This window comes from Hemicordylus capensis, chromosome 2, assembly GCF_027244095.1.
Source record: "Hemicordylus capensis ecotype Gifberg chromosome 2, rHemCap1.1.pri, whole genome shotgun sequence".
Taxonomy (NCBI): Eukaryota; Metazoa; Chordata; class Lepidosauria; order Squamata; family Cordylidae; genus Hemicordylus; species Hemicordylus capensis.
The window spans coordinates 345,935,355-345,955,983 of record NC_069658.1 but is presented as its reverse complement, the minus strand read 5'-3'; the positions used below and the strand labels follow the sequence as shown (position 1 = coordinate 345,955,983).

The window sequence follows — 20,629 nt, the reverse complement described above, 5'->3', positions numbered from 1 at the left end:
CTATACGGCATGCATGTCCCATAATCAGCATTCCCTATGGGAAGACCTGGCTGAAACCAGGCCAGAGGACATGGCAACAAAAGCCAAAGAACTCAAGAACAAATCTGTCGATATAACTAGGCAGCAAATTAGTACGGTCTGTCACTTGATGGACTGTGAGTCTAAGAACATGGCGGGTGCAGTTGCACTTTGCCATCATAAGGCAAAGAGGCACCTTTTAACGTGGTGATTCTCTTTATTTAGCAGGGAGAGAGTAACTGGCCCTATCCACCCCCAGCACAGTACCTCCAGTGACTGTTGCTGCTGGTGTCTATCTTATGTTTCTTTTAGATTGTGAGCCCTTTGGGGACAGGGATCCATCTTATTTATTTATTATTTCTCTGTGTAAACCGCCCTGAAACATTTTTGGAAGGGCAGTATAGAAATCTAATAAATAATAAGAAGAAGAACATAAGAACAGCCCTGCTGGATCAGGCCCATGGCCCATCCAGTCCAGTATCCTGTTTCACACAGTGGCCCACCAGATGCCACTGAGAGCCTACAGGAAGGTGTTGAGGGCATGCCCTTTCTCCTGCTGTTACTCCCCTGCAACTAGTATTCAGAGGCATCCTGCCTCTGAGGCTGGAGGTGGCCTATAGCCCTCCAACTAGTAGCCGTTGATAGACCTCTCCTCCATAAAGTTATCCAAACCCCTCTTAAAACCCTCCAGGTTGTTGGCTGTCACCACATCTTGTGGCAGAGAATTCCATAAGTTGATTATGCATTGTGAAAAAGTACTTCTGTTTGTTGGTCCTAAATTGCCCTACAATCAATTTCATGTGATGACCCCTGGTTCTAGTGTTATGTGAGAAGGGAAAAAAAATTTCTATCCACTTTCTTCACACCATGCATGATTTTATAGACCTCTATCATGTCTCCCTCAAGTTGTCTTTTTTAAAAACTAAATAGCCCCAGGTGTTGTAGTCTTGCCTCATAAGGAAGGTGCTCTAGGCCCCTGATCATCTTGGTTGTCCCCTTCTGCACCTTTTCCAGCTCTACAATGTCCTTCTTTAGATGTGGTGACCAGAATTGTACACAGTACTCCAGGTGTGGCTGCACCATAGTTTTGTTCAAGGGTATTATAATATTAGCAGTTCTATTTTAAATCCCCCTCCTAATGATCCCTAGCATTGAATTGGTCCTTTTCACAGCTGCCGCACATTGAGTTGACACTTTCAATGAGCTGTCCACCATGACCCCAAAATCCCCCTCCTGGTCAGTCATTGACAACTCAGATCCCATCAGTGTATACTTGAAGTTAGGGTTTTTCGTCCCAATATGCATCACTTTACACTTGCCAACACTGAACCACATTTGCCATTTTGTCTCCCACTCACCCAGTTTGGAGAGATCCTTTTGGAGCTCCTCACAATCCGTTTTGGATTTCACTACCCAGAAGAGTTTGGTATCATCTGCAAATTTGGCCACCTTGCTGTTTACCCCAACTTCTAGATCATTTATGAATAAATTTAAAAGCACCAGTCCCAGAACAGATCCCTGAGGGACACCACTTCTTACTTCCCTCCATTGTGAATACTCTCCATTTATACCTACCCTCTGTTTCCTGTTCTTCAACCAGATAGCAATTCATACATGTACTTGTCCCCTTATCCCCTGACTGCTATGTTTTCTCAGGAATCTTTGATGAGGAACTTTGTCAAAAGCTTTTTGGAAGTCCAGGTATACTATGTCAACTGGATCATCTTTTTCCACACACTTGTTGACACTCTCAAAGAACTCCAAAACGTTTGTGAGGCAAGATTTACCTTTGCAGAAGCCATGCTGGTTCTCTCCTAGCAGGGCCTGTTCTTCTATGTGCTTTACAATTTTATCCCTGAGGATGCTTTCCTGCTATGTGCCTGGAACAGACGTTAAGCTAACTGGCCTGTAATTTCCCAGATCCCCCCCTGGATCCCCCCCCCTTTTTTAAGATCAGTGTTACATTTGCTACTTTCCAGTCCAGCAGACCCTGATTGCAGAGATAAGTTATATTTTACAAGGAGGTTGGTAATTTCACATTTGAGTCTTGGATGGATGCCATCTGGCCCTGGCGATTTGCTCGTCTTCAGTTTTTCCAGACAATTTAGAACAGGGGTGGGGAACCTTGGCCCTCCAGCTGTTTTTGAACTACAACTCCCGCCATCCCCAGCTTGAGATGATGGGAGTTGTAGTTCAACAACAGCTGGAGGGCCAAGGTTCCCCACCCCTGGTTTAGAACATCAACCCCTTGTTACTTCTGTCTGACTCAGTTCTTTAGCTCAGTCCCCAAAAAGCTTGGTTCAAGAACAGGTATATGCTCAGTATCCTCTGCTGTGAAGACAGATGCAAAGAACTCATTTAGCTTCTCTGCAATCACCATATCCTCCTTAAAATTCCCTTTCACTCCCCCATTGTCTAACGGTCCAACCGCCTCCCAGGCAGGTTTTCTGCTTCTGATATATTTAAAGAAGTTTTTGTGATTCCCCTTGATGCTTGAGGTCGGAATTGAGGTCAGCAATTTCACATTTGAGTTCTTTGAGGACTCTTGGATGCATGCCGTCTGGCCCTGGCGATTCGTTAGTTTTCACTTTTTCTAGGCAGTTTAGAACATCATCTCTCGTCACTTCTATCTGACTCCGTTCTTTAGTCTCCATCCCTGAAAAGTCTGGTTTAGGAACAGGTATATGCTCTGTATCCTCTGCCGTGTATCCTCTGCCGTGAAGATGGACATCAAGAACTCATTTAGCTTCTCCACATCCTCCTTAATAATCCATTTCACTTCCTCATTGTCTAATGGCCCAACAGCCTCCCTGGCAGGTTTCCTGCTTCTGATGTATTTAAAGAAGTTTTTATTATTCCCCTTGATACATTTAGCTAAATGTTCCTCAGACTCTCTTTTTGCCTCCCTTATTGTCACCTTGCATTTCTTTTGCCACCTTGCATTTCACTGCCACACTCAAATCTTGTCGATTTTTTTGTAATTGTTCTTATCTGCCGTGTTCGACTTTACTCTGCATTGTTAAAAAAACATGTTTTCTTTGGCTCGGTGAGTGACTAAAGTTTCGAAAAACTACTAAACTATGTATCTGAAATAAAAAGTCATTGATTTGCAAAAGATTACTGTAAAGAGCAGTACAAAATATTGATAAGACTTCGCATTAAAGATGGTCATATGTTATGATGTCTGACCTTGAAGATGAAATATTTTGCTCAATCATTCCTTCTGTTGCAGCTATTTATAAGAAATTATAGGCGGTGGAACTGTTTTGTTTTACCTTAAAAAATCTAGAAGAAAACGGTTTAAAATTTAAATAAATATTAAGGTATAAGTAAATAATTTGCTTGAGTCTGAATGTCTTGTCAGTTAAGCAATGGAGGGGGCTGAGGGGCGGGGGCACCATTGTTAGCCTGTGCTTAGGGCATCAGTTGCCCTTAATCTGGCCCTGCTCTGCTCGTTATGAAAAGGAAGTGTAAGAGGAAATGTGGAAAGGGGAGTAGATTGCTTTGACAAGTTTCCCTCTATTTCTACTATACTGTGCAAAGCAAACAAAATGCACATCAACTTTTTCAGATCTAGGACGCACTGTTAGCTCCACTTTTGATTATGTTTATACTGTATGTGTCTTCTCTCCACCCACCCTCTGTTTTTGCATTTCCCTATTCCCTTTTCTCCAACAGGTGGAACTACACCCCTTCGAACGCACTAATCCCAGGGCATTGGGGTCTCATTGATATATACAGTAGTGGAGGATTTCGTTTTACTTTGAGCAAATCAAAGGAGATAAGCGAGCAGAAGCTCGCCTTTCTCAGGGAACATAGCTGGATCACCAGAGGGACGAGAGTAGTCTTCATTGATTTTTCAGCATATAATGCCAATGTGAATCTCTTTTGCGTAGTCAGGTGAGCTCTTCCATACCCTACCCTTGAAATCCCATTTTCAAGAGAAATGTGTTTGGATATCCTTTATCTATTATTGGAAATATTTCAGAGGTATTCAAGTTGAGTCACACCTTCTAGGTTATTTATTATTATTTATCACATTTATTGTTCTTGCTATTGTCAAAATTATTGTAGATTTAATAATAGATGGAAACAGGTTTGTACATTCAACTACACCATTATTTTTACAAACATTAATAAATGGTGCCCAGTTTCTTTCAAACACATCAAATCTTTGGATTTTTCCTCCTTGAACTGGTGATTTTTGCTGTTTTTATGTGCTCCCCTAGTTATCAAACCGTGGTTTTAAGTGAGAGATTTTGTTTGGTGCTAATAGCTTGCATAAATTATTTATGATGTTGTGACTATCATACCATATCTGACACTAACTCATAATCAATCAGTACTAGTATTATTGTACTTATGCAAGGACAAAAAAGAAGATTTTTTTAAAAATAGAGTAGTTTATCTTTTCCGCCTAAGAAAAAACTTCTGAGGTGTGAATTCTCATTCTATCATAGCAAATGAGATTTTTTTCAGTTAAACAACTCTCATGACCCCACTTTCACTTTTTCACACTCTCAATTACTATGAATATGAGGAAGTAATCAATTTAGCACGCTTCACCTTATGAAGACAAACCTCAGAAATTCACCAAAATTTACCCCTCTGCCCAATCACTTTGAAATTGGGGACGGGTGGTAGCCTCCACCCATTAGGCACTATCTACCAGCCCACCCCACTCCTTTGGAGCAGATCCACTTTCTGTCCCAATCTGCCCCAAAGACACCAAAATTTCAAATATTCCCAAAAAATCAGCCCTCTGCCCAATCCCCCTGAAATTGGGGTGGTAGCCTCCACCCATTAGGCACTACCACCCCACCCCACTATTTTGGGGCAGATCCACTTTCTGCCCCCAAACTGCCCCAAAGTCACTAAAACTTCAAAAATTCTCAAAAAATCAGCCCTTTGTCCAATCCCCCTGAAATTGGGGTGGTAGCCTCCACCCATTAGGCACTACCACCCCACACCACTATTCTGCCCCAGGCCCCACTTTCTGCCCCAGTCTGCCCCAAAGACATGAAAACTTCAGAAATTTCCCAAAAATCAGCCCTTTGCCCAATCCCCCTGAAATTGGGGTGGTAGCCTGCACCCATTAGGCACTACCACCCCACCCCACTCCTTTTGCCCAGATCCCATGCTATGCCCCCGAACTGCCCCAGAGTCACTAAAACTTCAAAAATTCCCCAAAAATCAGCCCTTTGCCCAATTCCCCTGAAAGTGGGGTGGTAGACTCCACCCATTGGGCACTACCACCCCACCCCAAAATTTTGCCCCTGGGCCCCTTCCCCCCCAATCGATTCAGATTCAGATTCGGGTTAAATCCGAATCCGAACCGAATCAAGGGTGATTCGGGTGGCCCATATTCGGGCACAAAACAGAACAGGGGTGATTCGGTTTTGGTCCCGAACCGAATCACAGAAAATCCAAATTGCACACCCCTAGTTCCTGCAGGCATCAGAGCAAGGGAAAGGTGGAGTTTCACCAGGTCAAAACATCCTGAGGGATCAGGAATTCAGGTAGGCTCATCTTGTGCATTCGCCTACCCTTTCGCTCCATTGGAAGAAAGCTGCTATCTTGTGGCACTTCTCCACAAGAGCAGCCATGGCAGCAGCAGGATGACACCCAGCGCCTTCAGCAGGAATGTCTTTCCTGGCCACAGCCCCAGAAGGGCCAGGCACATCCCACAACCAGGTTCAGAGTGTGCTCTACACAATGGATGGACACAAACGAACCCTGCTTGGCTGCCCTAATTATGTTGGCAACGTTATCGGTGACCATGAACCCTCAGAGAAGGTTTGGCTGCCCGGACAGCCACCCCTCCACCTGGCAATTCATGGCCACTGACAGCTCACCTGCAGTGTGGTCAGTGTCCAGGACCTCCACATGCAGCACAGCACACCTGTGCTTTGCTACATGGGAGGGGCTGGCCACACCACCACCAGCAGATTTCCCTTCATTCTTCTGCCCCCACCAGTGTACTTTGAGGGACAGGTTAGCAGCGTGCCTTCCACTGGGGCTGTCCACAGATCCACAGTGAAATGCACGCTGATGTTAAGCGCTGCTCTACTCAACAGCCCAGACATGGCCTCCCTGCACGACAGGTAGGAATGTGCAAATCAATTCAGGTACAAATAGATTTGTACACAAATCTAGCTGAATTGGGTGATTTGGAGACAAAACAAATCACCCCTGTGGTCCATTGGCTAAATTCAGGTCCAAATCTAATCATGTCTGATTCGATTCAAATCGATTTGAGATTTGGATCCCTCTCATTAATTACCCCTTGTTTCCAGCTTTCATTTTAAAAAAACGCTAAGCTCTAGCCCTTGTAGAAGTGGAGTTATGGAGCAAAATGTGTGGTCACTATTTTTCAAGTATTTGGATTCTATGGTGTATAATAAATTTTCCTCAATGAATCCCTATGAGGATTCATTACACACCTTCATTTCTTCTATTCATTTTGACTGTCTTTTGGACAGTGCCAAATGGCAACTGCCATGTGCCAACTACACCACCCTCCTACCCATAAGGCAGTGGGGTACTACTCAGTTTATGTTCTAGGATTTTTTTTCAAGTGTTTAGGCTCTTTGGTGTCTAATAATCTTTCCTCATAATGAATCCCTATTAGGATTCATTACACACTAAAGAGTCTAAACATCTCAAAAATTCCTAAAATATAAACTGAGTGGCTTGTGGGTTGGGGGATAGTTGGAACATGGGATACCACTAATTCTCCACCCCCATCTGCAAAGCAGTGGGGTCAAAATGAACAGAAGTAATGAAGGTGTGTAATGAAGACACCAAAGAATCTAAACACTTCAACAATTCCTAAAAAATAAACTGAGTACTCCAGTGTGTGTCTGTGTGTGTGCGGGGGGGGGGGGGGTAGATGATACATGGCAGTTGACAGTTGGCACTGTCCAATGACAGTCAAAATGAACAGAAGAAATGAAGATGTATAATGAATCTTCATAGGGATTCATTATGAGGAAAGGTTATTAGACACCAAAGAATGTTAAACACTTCAATATTCCTACAGAATAAAATGAGTAACCCACTGCTTTGCAGGTGGTGTGTGTGTGTGTGTACTTGGCACATGGCAGATGACAGTTTGGCACTGTCCAATGAACAAAAGTCAAAATGAACAAAAGAAATGAAGGTGTGCAATGAATCATCAAAGAGATTCATTATGTTGAAAAGTTATTATACACAAAATCCAAACACTTGAAAAATAATGACTGCACGATTTGCTCCATAACTCCACTTCTACAAGGGCTAGAGCTTAGCTCTTTAAAAAAAACAAAAGCTGGAGATCCATGTTAGGGTTAGGATATGGCAACTTTGAATCCCCATTATTTCCTATGGTGGAAATAGACAAAATCAGTAAAAACTTTAAAAAATCATTGAATATTAATCAAGTGCCCCACCACTTTGAAAGGTGGCACCCATGGGAACCTACCCACCACCCAAATTTGGTGCCCCTAGGACCTTGTTAAGTGGTCCGAATTGGTCCAAATCCAAACTGAATTGTATCAAATACAAATCAAATCTGGGGGTAATTGGGGGGTTAGATTTGGACACAAAACAAATCAGGGGTGATTTGATTTGGGCACAAATAGAATTAAAAAAATAGATTTGTGCACATTCCTAACAACAGGTGCAGGAAGGGCACCACACACTTGCTGAAGGTGGTGTGTGAGGGGATCTTGTAGTTGTGGGCAAGCAGTCAGAGCAGCCAGTGGAAGTCAGCATTCTCCACCACCTAGAATGGCTGGTTGTCCAAAGCAATCATTTTGGTAATGACCCGGGTGATGAGATGAAGCTCTGGGTGACCAGACCACTTGCTCACCAACTGCATCCACTGCACAGGCAACTCCCACTGCTTTGAAGCAGGAGCAGGTGCTTTGCTGCTAGTTGAGGACACATCAGCCTATTGCTGCCAGCAGAAGTAGGGATCCCCAGGTGATGCTGTCAAAGGTGCTGCAGCATCTCTGTCATCGTAAGTTGTTTAGGGTCCTTATCTCAGCTGACCTGTGTCCTGCAATGGATGCAGGCAGCATGGTGTGGGTCACCATGGCGGAGCTAAAAGTGGTCCCACACCAAGCTGCTATCAGTCCGAGATTGTTTGGGTGGTGGTGATACTACTGGGGCTTCTGGTTCGTTCTGGAGACCAACCCTACTACTGCCTTCGGTCTTGGGCTAAGTTAGTCCAGGAAGTGGAAATACATCCTTCTGCTCCTCCCCAGTCTCGGATGGAAGTTTTGTGTCACACTGCCAATGGGGATTGTGGAGGATGGAGATAGTGATCTGGCTGGGCTAGCAGCCAGTAACATCTCCTCTGCTTCCACGTGAAAAGCCTGTTCACTTGTGGGATGACCTCCCCGCTAATTCTGCCTCAGCTGTCACGGATGACAGCACTGTGGGACCAGGCTCCTCCGGATAGGTGAGGGACAACTTAGGGAGTAGACCTCTCTCGCCATCACCTCCGATGACCTGCAGAATCACCCCTCCCTCTGCCTGGCAATCTGCTCCTGGCTCTGCCTTGCACGCTCCTGGACATATTGGGTTAAAAATAATTGAAGCCCTAACTCTAATGGAGGGGTGGTGGAGAAGAAATGCCTTTAAGGGGGCTATTTTTAAAGTGTTGCAGCATTGGGGGTGGTCTATTTATGCTATGTGTGCCACACACAATGCTATCTATAGCACTGTAGTGCACACACAGAAGCTAGAAAAATTAACCCCTAAATAAAAAATTAGGCTTTATTTGTAGGGGGGGGCTTTTTTTTGGAGGGGAGCAAGCAACAATGGGGCAATTGTAAGGGAAAGGAAAGGGCAGGGGATTACTGTGGCATCTCTAACCCAAACCCGCCCCTCCTGTCCTGCAATCTTACAAATACCTAATCTCTTCCCCAAACTAGGCTCTATTTAAATAACTCTTAAGTTCTATACCCTGACCAAAGTGGGGTCTCCCAGTGTCTTCTGCTGGAGTTTACCACATTTTGTTCTTGGTGGCGCTCAGAGTTGGGTTGATCAGACACCAAGATTCAACAGCAAGATTCAACAGACACCAAGATCTTGGGTTGATCAGACACCAAGATTCAACAGCTGGGGGGAGGGCAGGTGGGCACCAGTCAGGCACCCACCCACCCCAAAAATAAATAATGGGGGGGGGGACAGAGAGAGCCTGGCAGGTTGGTCACCTGACAGAAGTCAACACAGCCTACAAAAACAAAAAATGAATCCAGGCAGGCACACAGCAGCAGCAAAGGTGCAACTTGGGGCTGAAAAATAAAAATAAAATCAGTAGAGCACCCCAGTTATTAAAGCAACTGGGGGCTGCCTACAAGCAAGAAGAAGAAAAAATCCACATAAGAAAAAGAAATTCAAAGCACCACCCAGTTAAAGCCACTGGGGCTGCTGCTGACACAGTTTTTAAAGACAGAAATAAAATAAGCAGTTGGGTTGAGGAAAGAAAAAAAACAGATAAGCCACAGGCCAAAAAACAAACTAACAGATAAGCCAACCACAGGCTACCACCAGTGCTGAGCTGCTGCAGTCTGTCTCTGATCCTTCTCTTCTGAGGCAGAAAATGGCTCTCTGTCTCAAAGCAGTCCCTTAAATACATTTTATAAACCCCACCTTTGGCCTCCCCCCCCCGCTCCCTCCCACACCCCAGCCAATCGGGGCACAGTAGCCAATGATTTAAATGATAACAAGCCAACCAAGAAGCAAGGAGATCTCATGCCAATAAGAGGACAGTGCCAGAAAACCAGCAAGGGGAAAACACAGATACAAATGACGCCCAAATAATTCAAATCGATTCGAGCTCAATTCAGAGTCAAATCAGGTGCTGGTGATTCAATTCAAGTTCAAATAACTTGAATCACCCCAATTTGAGCTCGCATTAATTTGATTTGATTCAAATTTCACATCTCTGATCTTCAGTAGTCCGTGTGTGTGTGTGTGTGTGTGTGTGTGTGTGTGTGTGTGTGTGTGTATATGTTCAGAGACAAATTATTATTATTAATTCATAAGTAAAATTATTAATTCACTTAGGAAAATGTCACCTATATACTGGGCCTATTGTACCACGTAGTTTTTTAAAAATTCACATTCACAATTATATTCTAAATATATTTTGTAAATTTGACTATCATCTGTTTATGTTCTATTAACAAAAGCTTTTCAAGATTTAATGGGGTTCAATAAATCAATATGATCTAGTTTCTAAATATTCAAAGCACAGATGATTTATTTGTTGTAGCTTGATTTTTGCTTTAGAATATGTTCTTATAGTACCAAGCTTTCAGTTAAGGCTGTGTATTTGTGTATTCCTTTTCCCTTCCATATCTAGAACTTTTGAGAATTAATACTGAACAGCAAGTCAGACTGACACTGCTTTCGTGTTAGAACATTGCTCACGCACAACAATATTTCCTTCTGCTGCTCCAGATGCCTCCCAAAATTGTTTGGGGTTTGGGGGACCCACAAGAATACATTGGAGGCAGCTGGGAGGCAGAAAAAATGTTGCACATGGGCAGCAGTCTAATGTTAGGACAGCATTAGTCTGGATGTTGCCCATTGAATTTGTATCATCATCTGTATTAAAAGCTATAGGAGACACAGAGGAGCTAATTCAATTATCTTAGTTTATAATTATCTCATACTCATAACATATTGCATTCTAGAAAATTAACTTTAATAAGTGTTTCTGGATGTATGTTATTACACAGTATGCCGCCCAATTAATACAATTAGTATAATAATAGATTTTTTATGCTGGGAATATTTTTATGTTTGTATTTTAAATTTTTTAAAATTAGATCTGTTTTTATACTTTAGCATATTTTAATTGTGTAATTTTTATAGTCTTCTTGTAATTTTTTCTCTGTGAACCGCCTTGTGATTATTTTAATGAAAGATGGTATATAAATTTAACAATAAAATAAATAAATAAATAAATAATATAAATATCATTTTTTAAAAATCTTACAACAGCAACATTTTAATATGTGGTTCTCCCCGTCCCCCTTTTCGAGGTGAATTTTATAAACAGTATCTGACAAGAGGAAGTACTTTTTCACTTAGCACATAATTAATCTATGGAATTCTTTGCCATGGGATGTGGTGATGTCCACCAGCTTGGGTGGCTTTAAAGGGGGCTTAGACAAGTTCATGGAGGACAGGTCTATCAATGGCTACTAGTCTGGTGGCTGTGGGCCACCTCCAGCCTCAGAGGCACGATACCTCAATACCAGTTGCAGAGCAGCAACTGCAGGAGAGAGGGCATGCACATACCTCTTGCCTGTGGGCTCCCCAGAGGCATCTGGTGGGCCACTGTGTGAGTGGTGCTGGACTAGACAGGCTTTAGGCCTGATCCAGCAGGGCTGTTCTTATGAGCTGGCTGCTTATACAGTCGCTCCGCTGCTCCCATTGGCTGGCCCGTGTCACATGCTAAGGGAGCCAAAATGGCAGCCGCTGTGCCGTCTCAAGGGCTGGGGGCACAAACCCACCACCACCCCGCACCAGCTGGATGCAGAGGCGAGGAGCAGTAATAATCATAAATAAATAAATAAATTCCATTTCTATACTGCCCTTCCAAAAATGGCTCAGGGCGGTTTACAAAGAGAAATAACAAAAAAGATGGCTCCCTGTCCCCAAAGGGCTCACAATCTAAAAAGAAACATAAGAAAGACACCAGCAACAGTCACTGGAAGTGCTGTGCTGGGGGTGAATAGGGCCAGTTACTCTCCCCTACTAAATAAAGAGAATCACCACATTAAAAAGGTGCCTCTTTGCCAAGTTATTTTACCAATAATAATATTTCCAAAATATAGCAATACCATATTTACCCAAATAGAAAATTACCCTCTTAAAAATTCTGATTATATTTACCTAAAAGCAAGAGGACTCTGAAGTCCTCTTGAACCCCCTGCTCTGGACTTCAAACATCAAATAACCTGAATTCAGGAAAATAGGGTAAGTTGGTGAGAAGTCATCTGCACCTGTTATTTTTTTAACTTTTTGATAACCAGAAGAACTTTAGATGTTTTTAATTGGTATATCCAGTTCCTTCAGTCATCATTAGATAGTTTTGACATATCAGTATTTGTTAAAGAAGTTGGAGTTTTTTCCTCTGATTTGACTTAATATAATTTTATATAAATATTGATAGTATTTCAAAATTATTCCACAAGATCATTTTTTCTGCTAATTCACCATTGTGCATTTGTTGATTAGAGACATTTATTTATTTTTCTGTTCTCCCCTAAATTTGTAAGCCTGCCGTTTAGCCACTTTTTGTTCCTAGTGTATTATGTAAGGACAACTATATTTCTTTCTTGTGTTTTCGAGAGATTATTGTATTTGCTATTGTATTTCTTTTATACCTGTTGAGATCCTCTAGGAATAATAAATTAATAATAATGGAAGAAGAAGCCCAGTAAAAACAATATAGCGCATATTACTGGAATTAATAAAAAATGAGTATGTGAACTTTAATTCTGTAATACTAGAAGAAGAGAAAGGCATATATTGGAAGTAAATATCTAATGAAAGCCATCTTTAGTACAAATTATTGTTCAGATTACAAGTAAAATAGATATTCACTTTATAAACACCTTTTATCGGGTTCATAAATGTGAATATGTGAAGACATGAGGAATATAGAGTGGCAACTTTTATTAGATCCAGTAAATGAATTTCAAAACCTGAGGGGAAACCCTTGAGAGTTATTTATTTATTTATTTGTTTGTTCATTTGTTTATTTAAAATATGTATATCTGGCACCATCACAGTGCCACATGCAAGGCCCTTGTGGTTACCACAGGTGAACTTTACGGCTTTGGATCAGCCTTTATGCTTTACATGGTTTATTTTTTCAAGGACAAAGGTTTAATGTAGCACTTCTGTGTGATACTGAGCTGTCATCCACTCTTTTGCTTCACAGGCTAGTTGTGGAATTTCCTGCAACAGGTGGCGCGCTTCCTTCATGGCAGTTCAACTCCGTAAAGCTTCTCAGATACGTCACCTATTATGATTATTTCCTGGGCTCTTGTGAAGTTATCTTCTGCCTCTTCATCTTCTCTTTCATTGTCCAGGAATGTATAAACATCCGCAAAATGAAATTTGAATACTTTAGAAATGCCTGGAACTGGCTAGATATGCTGTTGCTCTTGGTGAGTCTCAGCCTTTATGTGTGACTTTGAAAACTGCAGCAGAAAAAGATAAGTATGGCAGATACCATATTGGCTGGAGGGAGGGCAGGAGGATACTCTCATCCATTGTGCCTTTATTGAGGAGAGTGCTGGTGAAGGGACAGATGTGCAAGGGAATGATGATCAGATAGACACAGGACTCATTAAAATAGGAACATAGGAAACTGCCATATACTGAGTCAGCCCATCGGTCCATCTAGCTCAGTATTGTCTACACAGACTGGCAGAGGCTTCTCCAGGGTTGCAGGCAGGAGTTGTTACTATCCATCTACCACCACCCCATATGGAGGCCCTACATTTTGGGTGACTTAAGATGATACAAGGGTAACAATTTAAGGGGTTAAGCTGAGGGAACCAAAATACCCCTCACCCCTAAGCAATACCCCATACAATTGTGGACACGGAGCAACCTGTTTTTAAAGTTTCCACATGGCCACTTTAGGCCTGGTTTTCCCTAAAGGAACATACTCAGAAATGCTTTTCCATCATAGGGGAAAAGGGAAATTGAATTACTGGGGTTGATTATATTCAGTGCGATGTAGTGTGCAGTGAGGCTATTCTCATGACTGCAGGAAATCAGGCTAAGGGAGCCCAGCCCGCTTTCCTGCGGCTGTGTGCTGCAACAGGAGCTGTGCGGTTCCCGGCAGCAAACCTCACTAACACACACACACACACACACACACACACCCATTAAATGAGGTTAGCGGAGCAAGCGCTCTGCTAACCCCTTTCTCCTGATCGTGAGATGCCACGATGCGGCAGCGCACCGTGGTGACTCATGAGGAGTCCCCCGACCAGGAGGTTACCGCAAGCCTCCCCACCTTGGGGTTGTCTCCCCAGAATGTCCCGCACAATTATGCAGGGCACTCTGGGACTTCCAGGAGCCAGGCGGCCCCCGATCCCCGCCACCCCTTCCGGCACCGTGATGGAGCTAGTAATGGTGTCGGGGGCCAGCTAAGCCCGCTCTCCCCGCAGAACCCAGTTAGGCTCTACACACAGATCGTGTGTAGAGCCTCAGTGTGATGTAATTATGTAGTGTATTGGAGATATAAGAAACATCAGATTGTAGTCTCAGAAACCTTTGTTTTCCCCCCGTCTAGTTGTCTGTTATTGCTATTGCCTTCAACGTTTACCGAACTATTGAAGTGTCCAGATTGATGGAAAATCTTCTCTCCAATTCATTTGTCTATCCAGACTTTCATTTCCTCACATTCTGGCAGACCCGTTACAATAATATGATTTCAGTGAATGTCTTCTTTGCATGGATAAAGGTACTGCAGCTCACCATTTCTAAGCATATTAATAATATTTACTTGACATACCCTGAGGGCAAGCATCCGAAAGAAAGATCAATGTCACAGTCCTGCTTTCAAGAATCAGCTGGCAAACGTTTGCTTGGGTGTTTATGGACATTTTCCATTCCGATCCACATTCATGATCTCTAATTGTGATTAGGCTTTGATATCTGTCTATCTATCTATCTATCTATCTATCATATTTGTGCACTGCCCCAAATGTCCGCCTCTTGTCAAGAAGAAGCTCAATGAGCTTGTCACTATCACTATCAAGCTCTTTATCAACTTACGAAGGATGCAGAATACCCCTGGAATTTTAGGAGTTGGAAAACCTATCCCAGCCTTTGCACAGTGCTTCTTCAATATGGGGTCTTGGACTTTGGAAAATATTTAGTTCATCATTGTCCCTCTCTATCATGGGTTGTTAATGTCACTTTGAAATAATTGTGTCATTTTAAAAAGATGGGTTCAGTTATAGTACATCTATGGTTTGTTCCAGACTGGTGGCACCATCACAGTTGCTCAGACAGTGGTGTCTGTTTTGCATGTTATCACAGTGAACATCAATTGGCTCATAAAAGACTTAATTACATGTCTGACTTCTGGGTAGTGTGCAAAAGTGTGACTTGCACATCGCCTCACTAGTGAGATGTGTGAGTTCCAGATACTTGTGAAACTTGTGCAATCCTACCATGAGGAATATGCACAAGTCCTCCCTTTGGATGTGGAAACAGAAGCAGGGGCCTCCAGCCTCAAAGGCAGGATGCCTCTGAGTACCCGTTGCAGAGGAGTAACAGCGGGAGAGAGGGCACATGCTCAACTCCTGCCTGTGGCTTCCAGTGGCATCTGGTGGGCCACTGTGTGAAACAGGAAGCTGGACTAGATGGGCCTTGGGCCTGATCCAGCAGGGCCGTTCTTATGTTCTTATGACATGCAATTTACTTGTACATCTGCTGTCACTGCAGCAGCATCATACCTGCAGCTACCCATTTGAAGGCATCTCTTTGTTAACACAGCATATTTGTCAGCACTTGTGGAATCTACATCCAATTCTGCAAATGATCTCCATTTTAGTGTGAATAAAATTGCACTTCTTGATGTTATGTCCTGTCTATTTTTCTTAGAGGTGGTTAAGATGTTTAGTAAATTGCTTCCCGGGAAAAGGGTCCAGTGATGTAGCTATCTGAATAAAGTAATGCCTGACCCAGTGTTAAGAAGATCACTACCATGTTCACATGAATCACTGCCATGATGCACAGCTGTATCTGTGGCCATGTCAGGACAGATGTTACTTTCTGCATTTGGCTGCTTCAGGCTGCTGTTTACCACAATAAAGTATACCAAATCATGTATTTAAGGCTCTAAAATCCCATTTATGACTTCCATTCGCCAACTCTTTTTTTTAAGGGCTAATTAAATATTTGCATAATTTAATTTAATATTTGATTTCCTGACAATTATGATGTGAAAGTTGCTTTAAGCAAGTAACTTTAAGCTTGTACAATGTGTTTTGGTCTTGTCTCATAAAAAGTCAACTGTTCTGTTTTCTTCCAGATATTTAAATACATCAGCTTTAACAAGACCATGACTCAGTTATCTTCCACTTTGTCCCGCTGTGCTAAAGACATAATTGGATTTGCCATCATGTTCTTTATAATCTTCTTTGCATATGCGCAACTCGGCTACCTGGTCTTCGGTTCACAAGTGGATGAGTTTTCCACTTTCCAGAACTGCATGTACGGAACCTTCCAAACTGTTCAATATCATGGTACTCTTAGTTAGAATTGTGTTTCCCAAAGTGGACTTCCAGAAATCATTAGATGTTTGATTATTGCATGTTGTGGAAATGGGAGCTACATTCATTCTTTCTCTCTCCCCCATAACATCATAAGCCTCCCTAAAACAGTATTTGGGACAGTCATGACAACAGGAGCCACATATGGTCCTTTCATGAGGCAAGGTGAAGCAGTTTCCTCAAGGGGCAGTGGCACTATTGGATTATTGTGTGATGATGCCCCACCACCTCACTTCCCTCCCTTTGCAGCCTGCCACTCAGTGCCATTAGAGCAACTCTTTGCCGAGAAGTGGCATGGCCATCACTCAGCAATGAGGTAGCCCCCTGCTGCCTCTTATTCCTCCTTCATAGCAACACTTGCTGCCACAGATTTGCCACACACCTTCCTACTTCTCATGCACTGCTGCTGAGCTAATAATGAAAAAGGGAAGAAAACGGAAGGAGGAGGACAGGGTAGTAGAGTAAAGGAGATGCTTAGACTCTATCTCCCCTTCCTCATTTCCTCTGCTTCCTTCTCCTTTTTATTACTATCATGAAGTGGTGCACAAGGGAACTAGGAGTGTGTGCACTGATCAGCTGCTCGTGGTGGCAGATGTTGCCTCTGTGAAGGAGGAGGAGGCACAAGTTAATGATTGCATAAACCAAGGGAAGTGTGTGGCACTAGCTGCCACTGCAAACAAAGCAAGATGAGAGAGAGGTGGCACTTGTCACCTGCCTCAGATGCTGAGGTCTTGGGCTGACACTGGGCAGGAAGGCAAAGCATTTCATGGCTGGGTGGGCAAAGTGCACATTCATCCACAAGAGAGATGACACTCAGTCATTTTAAGTGAACAGATTTAATATATTAAGTCCTAGTCATTTGAAAAGGAGCTTCCACATTAAACTATATGCTCAGCATTTTCCACATGCAAAAGGTTTTCCACAACCTTGGAGTTCTGAAATCTAAAGTCCTTTACCTGATGTTAATCATAGGGTATCTTAAGGGAATGATCCAACGCTTTTCCTTTTCCTTCTTTTCTTCCCCACGTGACATTCCCCTACCATCAAACCTCTTCCAACTTTGCTCATGCAAAGGCTGTGCATACACAATGCAGCACACAGTGCACAAACTGCATTGTGCCCTAAGTTTTTACAAAGTATGCCTCAGTTAGTTTGGTGATCTGCCATGGCACTGCTTTCAGCACTATGCTGGGAAGCAAAGTAAAAATCCCCAAAATAATAATATTGAATTTAATTGGGCATTTCAGCTACAAATAAGTTTAGAAACTCAGAATAGGTGTATTAAACAATTGGTAATTTGTGATTAATATGTTTACATTGTAGAATATGATATATTTTAAATTGACTGTTCATTCTTGCTTCCCTCAAGTTTTACCCAGTTCCGCATTGTGCTTGGAGATTTTAATTTTGCCAGTATAGAGCATGCAAACCGAATTCTTGGGCCAATTTACTTCATCACATTTGTATTCTTTGTATTCTTCGTATTGCTGGTAAGTGGTGCTATAGATATTTCAAATTAAATATAAAATAATTTACAATATTTCAGGTTCTTCTCTTCCTAAGTTTGGACTGGCTCAGAAATAGTAAAATACATTGAAAATGTTCATGGTTATCTCCAGGTTCATATTTTCACTAAAACATTTTCTGCAAATCGCTCCCCACCCCCCGCCCCAGTTTGCTGTGCAAGAAGCTTTTGGCGCAGGGACACTTGAGGCTCCTTGCAGACCCACAGCCCTTCTTCTTTTGCCTGAATGCTGCAAATCAAGTAGGCCACTAACATTTTCACTTTGAGAGTAGTGACACACGTAGAGGCATATGAGCAGACTAGCAAATTTACTCATGTATATCTTCAACAGAATGAGGAACTGTGCAGACAAGGACAAATGCAGTGCATGTGGTTCTTTGTCCAGTTCAGCAGCTCAGGCTCCATCCCAGTCAGAAAAGCGGTGCAAGTGCCAATCACCTGTTCAGGAGAGAGAAAGTGGGGGGTTGGCTGCAGTTTGCCTGATGCTTCTTTCTCCCTCTGCAGAGCTGATCAGCACTTCCATCAGTTACTGACCAGGTGCTGCACATGTGTGTTGCTGGATTGGGATATATGGGGTTTAAAAAATATATTATTAGCCTTCCTGGTTATTCATCTTTTAGGATATTACATGACTCTCATGTTACATTTAAGAGTTTCACACTTGCAGTCTAAAAATAATATTTGATTAAGGCTGCAATTCTGTGCACACTTACCTAGAAGTAAGTCCCAGTGAACTCAGTGGGTCTTTCTTCCAAGTAGACAAACACAGGATTGAGCTGTAAATCCTGAGCACTGGCATCCCTATTACACCAGTGCAATACGATCAGAATTTGGAGCACTGTCCTAGAATTCCATTAGAGAGAGACATTTGTATATAGCAGGACATCTCCACTACCCTTGGCATGAATTGATCCTGCTGTTGAAGCATTCAGAGCTGTGTTCACATTAGTTTCTGCAACCCCTACAGTGCTAAGCTTAGTTATGGTTTGTTAATGAGTCAGGGGAAAATGAGAAGAGTCCAGGAATCAGGGATGCCACAGACGAGGGAAGGGAGAGAGGGTGGACTGCAAGTGTTGTGAGCAGCTAATTTTAGAAAGGTGCTCATCATTCTTATTTGTCTATTCCCTCTGGTTTAGAAGGTGAAATTAGAGGGCTGGAGGCAGGTGCCAGGAACTTTTTAATACTTCATGTTGATTATGTAACCCCACCAACCTTCTTAGATGAGCCTTGATGTTCTTGATGGAAAATTGCAGACAAAATGCTTTATGTAGTAGACATGACTGTAAAATGCAAGTATACATTTTCATAACTGTCTCCAGAACTCAAGATGAGAAAAACAAATCATAGTCAGACATCCCTACCTCGCTGCCCCCAAAATGAGGTGTGCGACATGGGAATATTGTTTCTAAAGTTGCAGTCCTATGTACACTTACTTGGGAGTGAGCCCCATGGGATACAATGGAACTTGCTTCTGAATAAACATGCATAGGATTGTGCTGTAAGGCTGTGTTCACATTAGTGTCATATTTATTTATATTTCATATTTAAATTATATGTCTGCCCTTTAAAAAGCCGTACAATATTAAGACCCATATACAACAAACAAAACAACAACACAAAGCACAATCCAAAAAGGAAAAAAATATATTATTTTATTTATTAAATTTATAAACCACCCCATCCAAAGGCTCTGGGCAGTGTACAACAAATTTAAAAAGACATAAAAACACAAACCATTTAAAAGATAGTGCTAAAAACAATATAAAAACCATTAAAAACCATTTAAAACTAATGAAAATACTTTTTTTAAAAATGATTTCCCCCCCATGGTCTTTGGCATTCATATATTTGGGTTCTGCTCGGTATAGTTCCTTACACAAAAAACTCTAGAGCTTTGCCTCAGAGCATGTTTATGGGAATCTTGCTCCTCCTCAAATGATCCTATATCTATAGTGTCCCCCCACCCTCCCTCAGTTCTTCTTCAGTCGCTGCTGTTGCTACTTGGAGAGGAATCTTCCCTTTTCAGTAAGTGAGCATATGCCTCCTTCCCTTTGTTTAAAACCAATTTCAAGCCAACCCTCCCTCTTCTCTACTAGGACTCCTGATTCATATCAACAGATCTCACAAGTGCTTACTTTCTTATCTTGATCCAGCCCCAGCACTGTTCTGGGATTTATTATAGGTTTATAATAAATACACTAGCATATTACCAGTCTCATCAGGTGAGAGGCAAATGGACAATAAATCAGCAAAAACTGCATATTAATGTATTAAGAGAATACATTGATTCTCATAGAACTTCTGGCTTCCTACCTAGCTTTGGAGGCCTTCGGGCCCTTGCTGCAGGAAGAAAAATTGCAAGGAGTAATGGGCAATACTACTGCAGTAGCATATGTAAACAACCAGGGGGGAAAAGTTTCCCACCCATTATGCAACTGGCAATATAGTTTTGGAACTGGTGAATAGATTTCAGAATATATCCCATTGCAATACATATCAGAGAAACAGACGACATAGTGAAAGATTTATATGGGATGGTTCACATTGAGCTTGGCCTTGACTCGATGAGAAGCATCACAATCAGAAGATAGATTCTAAGTTTTAGGCATAGATTGCCTTAATAATCTCACGTAAAGACAAAATCTTACTCAAGACTGAATCTTTATTTCAGAACTTACCACAATTCTAAGATGAAAGCCACGAGGCAGTTTATCTCAACAAATATGAGGGACCAATCACACTTCTCAGCGAAGATCTGTGAAGGACCCCATGCTAT

At 42.2% G+C, this 20,629-nt stretch overlaps 1 protein-coding gene across 12 annotated transcripts in view; it reads left to right on the top strand.

Moving 5' to 3' along the window:
- PKD2L2 (polycystin 2 like 2, transient receptor potential cation channel) overlaps positions 1-20,629 on the top strand; it is a 55,231-nt gene that overhangs the window by 17,720 nt on the left and 16,882 nt on the right. For all 12 annotated transcript variants that reach the window (XR_008317662.1, XR_008317661.1, XM_053302672.1 and 9 more), the window contains 5 exons: positions 3,697-3,918; positions 12,971-13,199; positions 14,339-14,509; positions 16,088-16,269; positions 17,698-17,818. Coding sequence is in view for 10 of the 12 variants with exons in the window: in XM_053302672.1 (XP_053158647.1) it covers positions 3,697-3,918; positions 12,971-13,199; positions 14,339-14,509; positions 16,088-16,269; positions 17,698-17,818 (925 nt within the window). In the remaining 2 variants the exon portion in view is untranslated. The remainder of the gene's footprint in view (positions 1-3,696; positions 3,919-12,970; positions 13,200-14,338; positions 14,510-16,087; positions 16,270-17,697; positions 17,819-20,629) is intronic.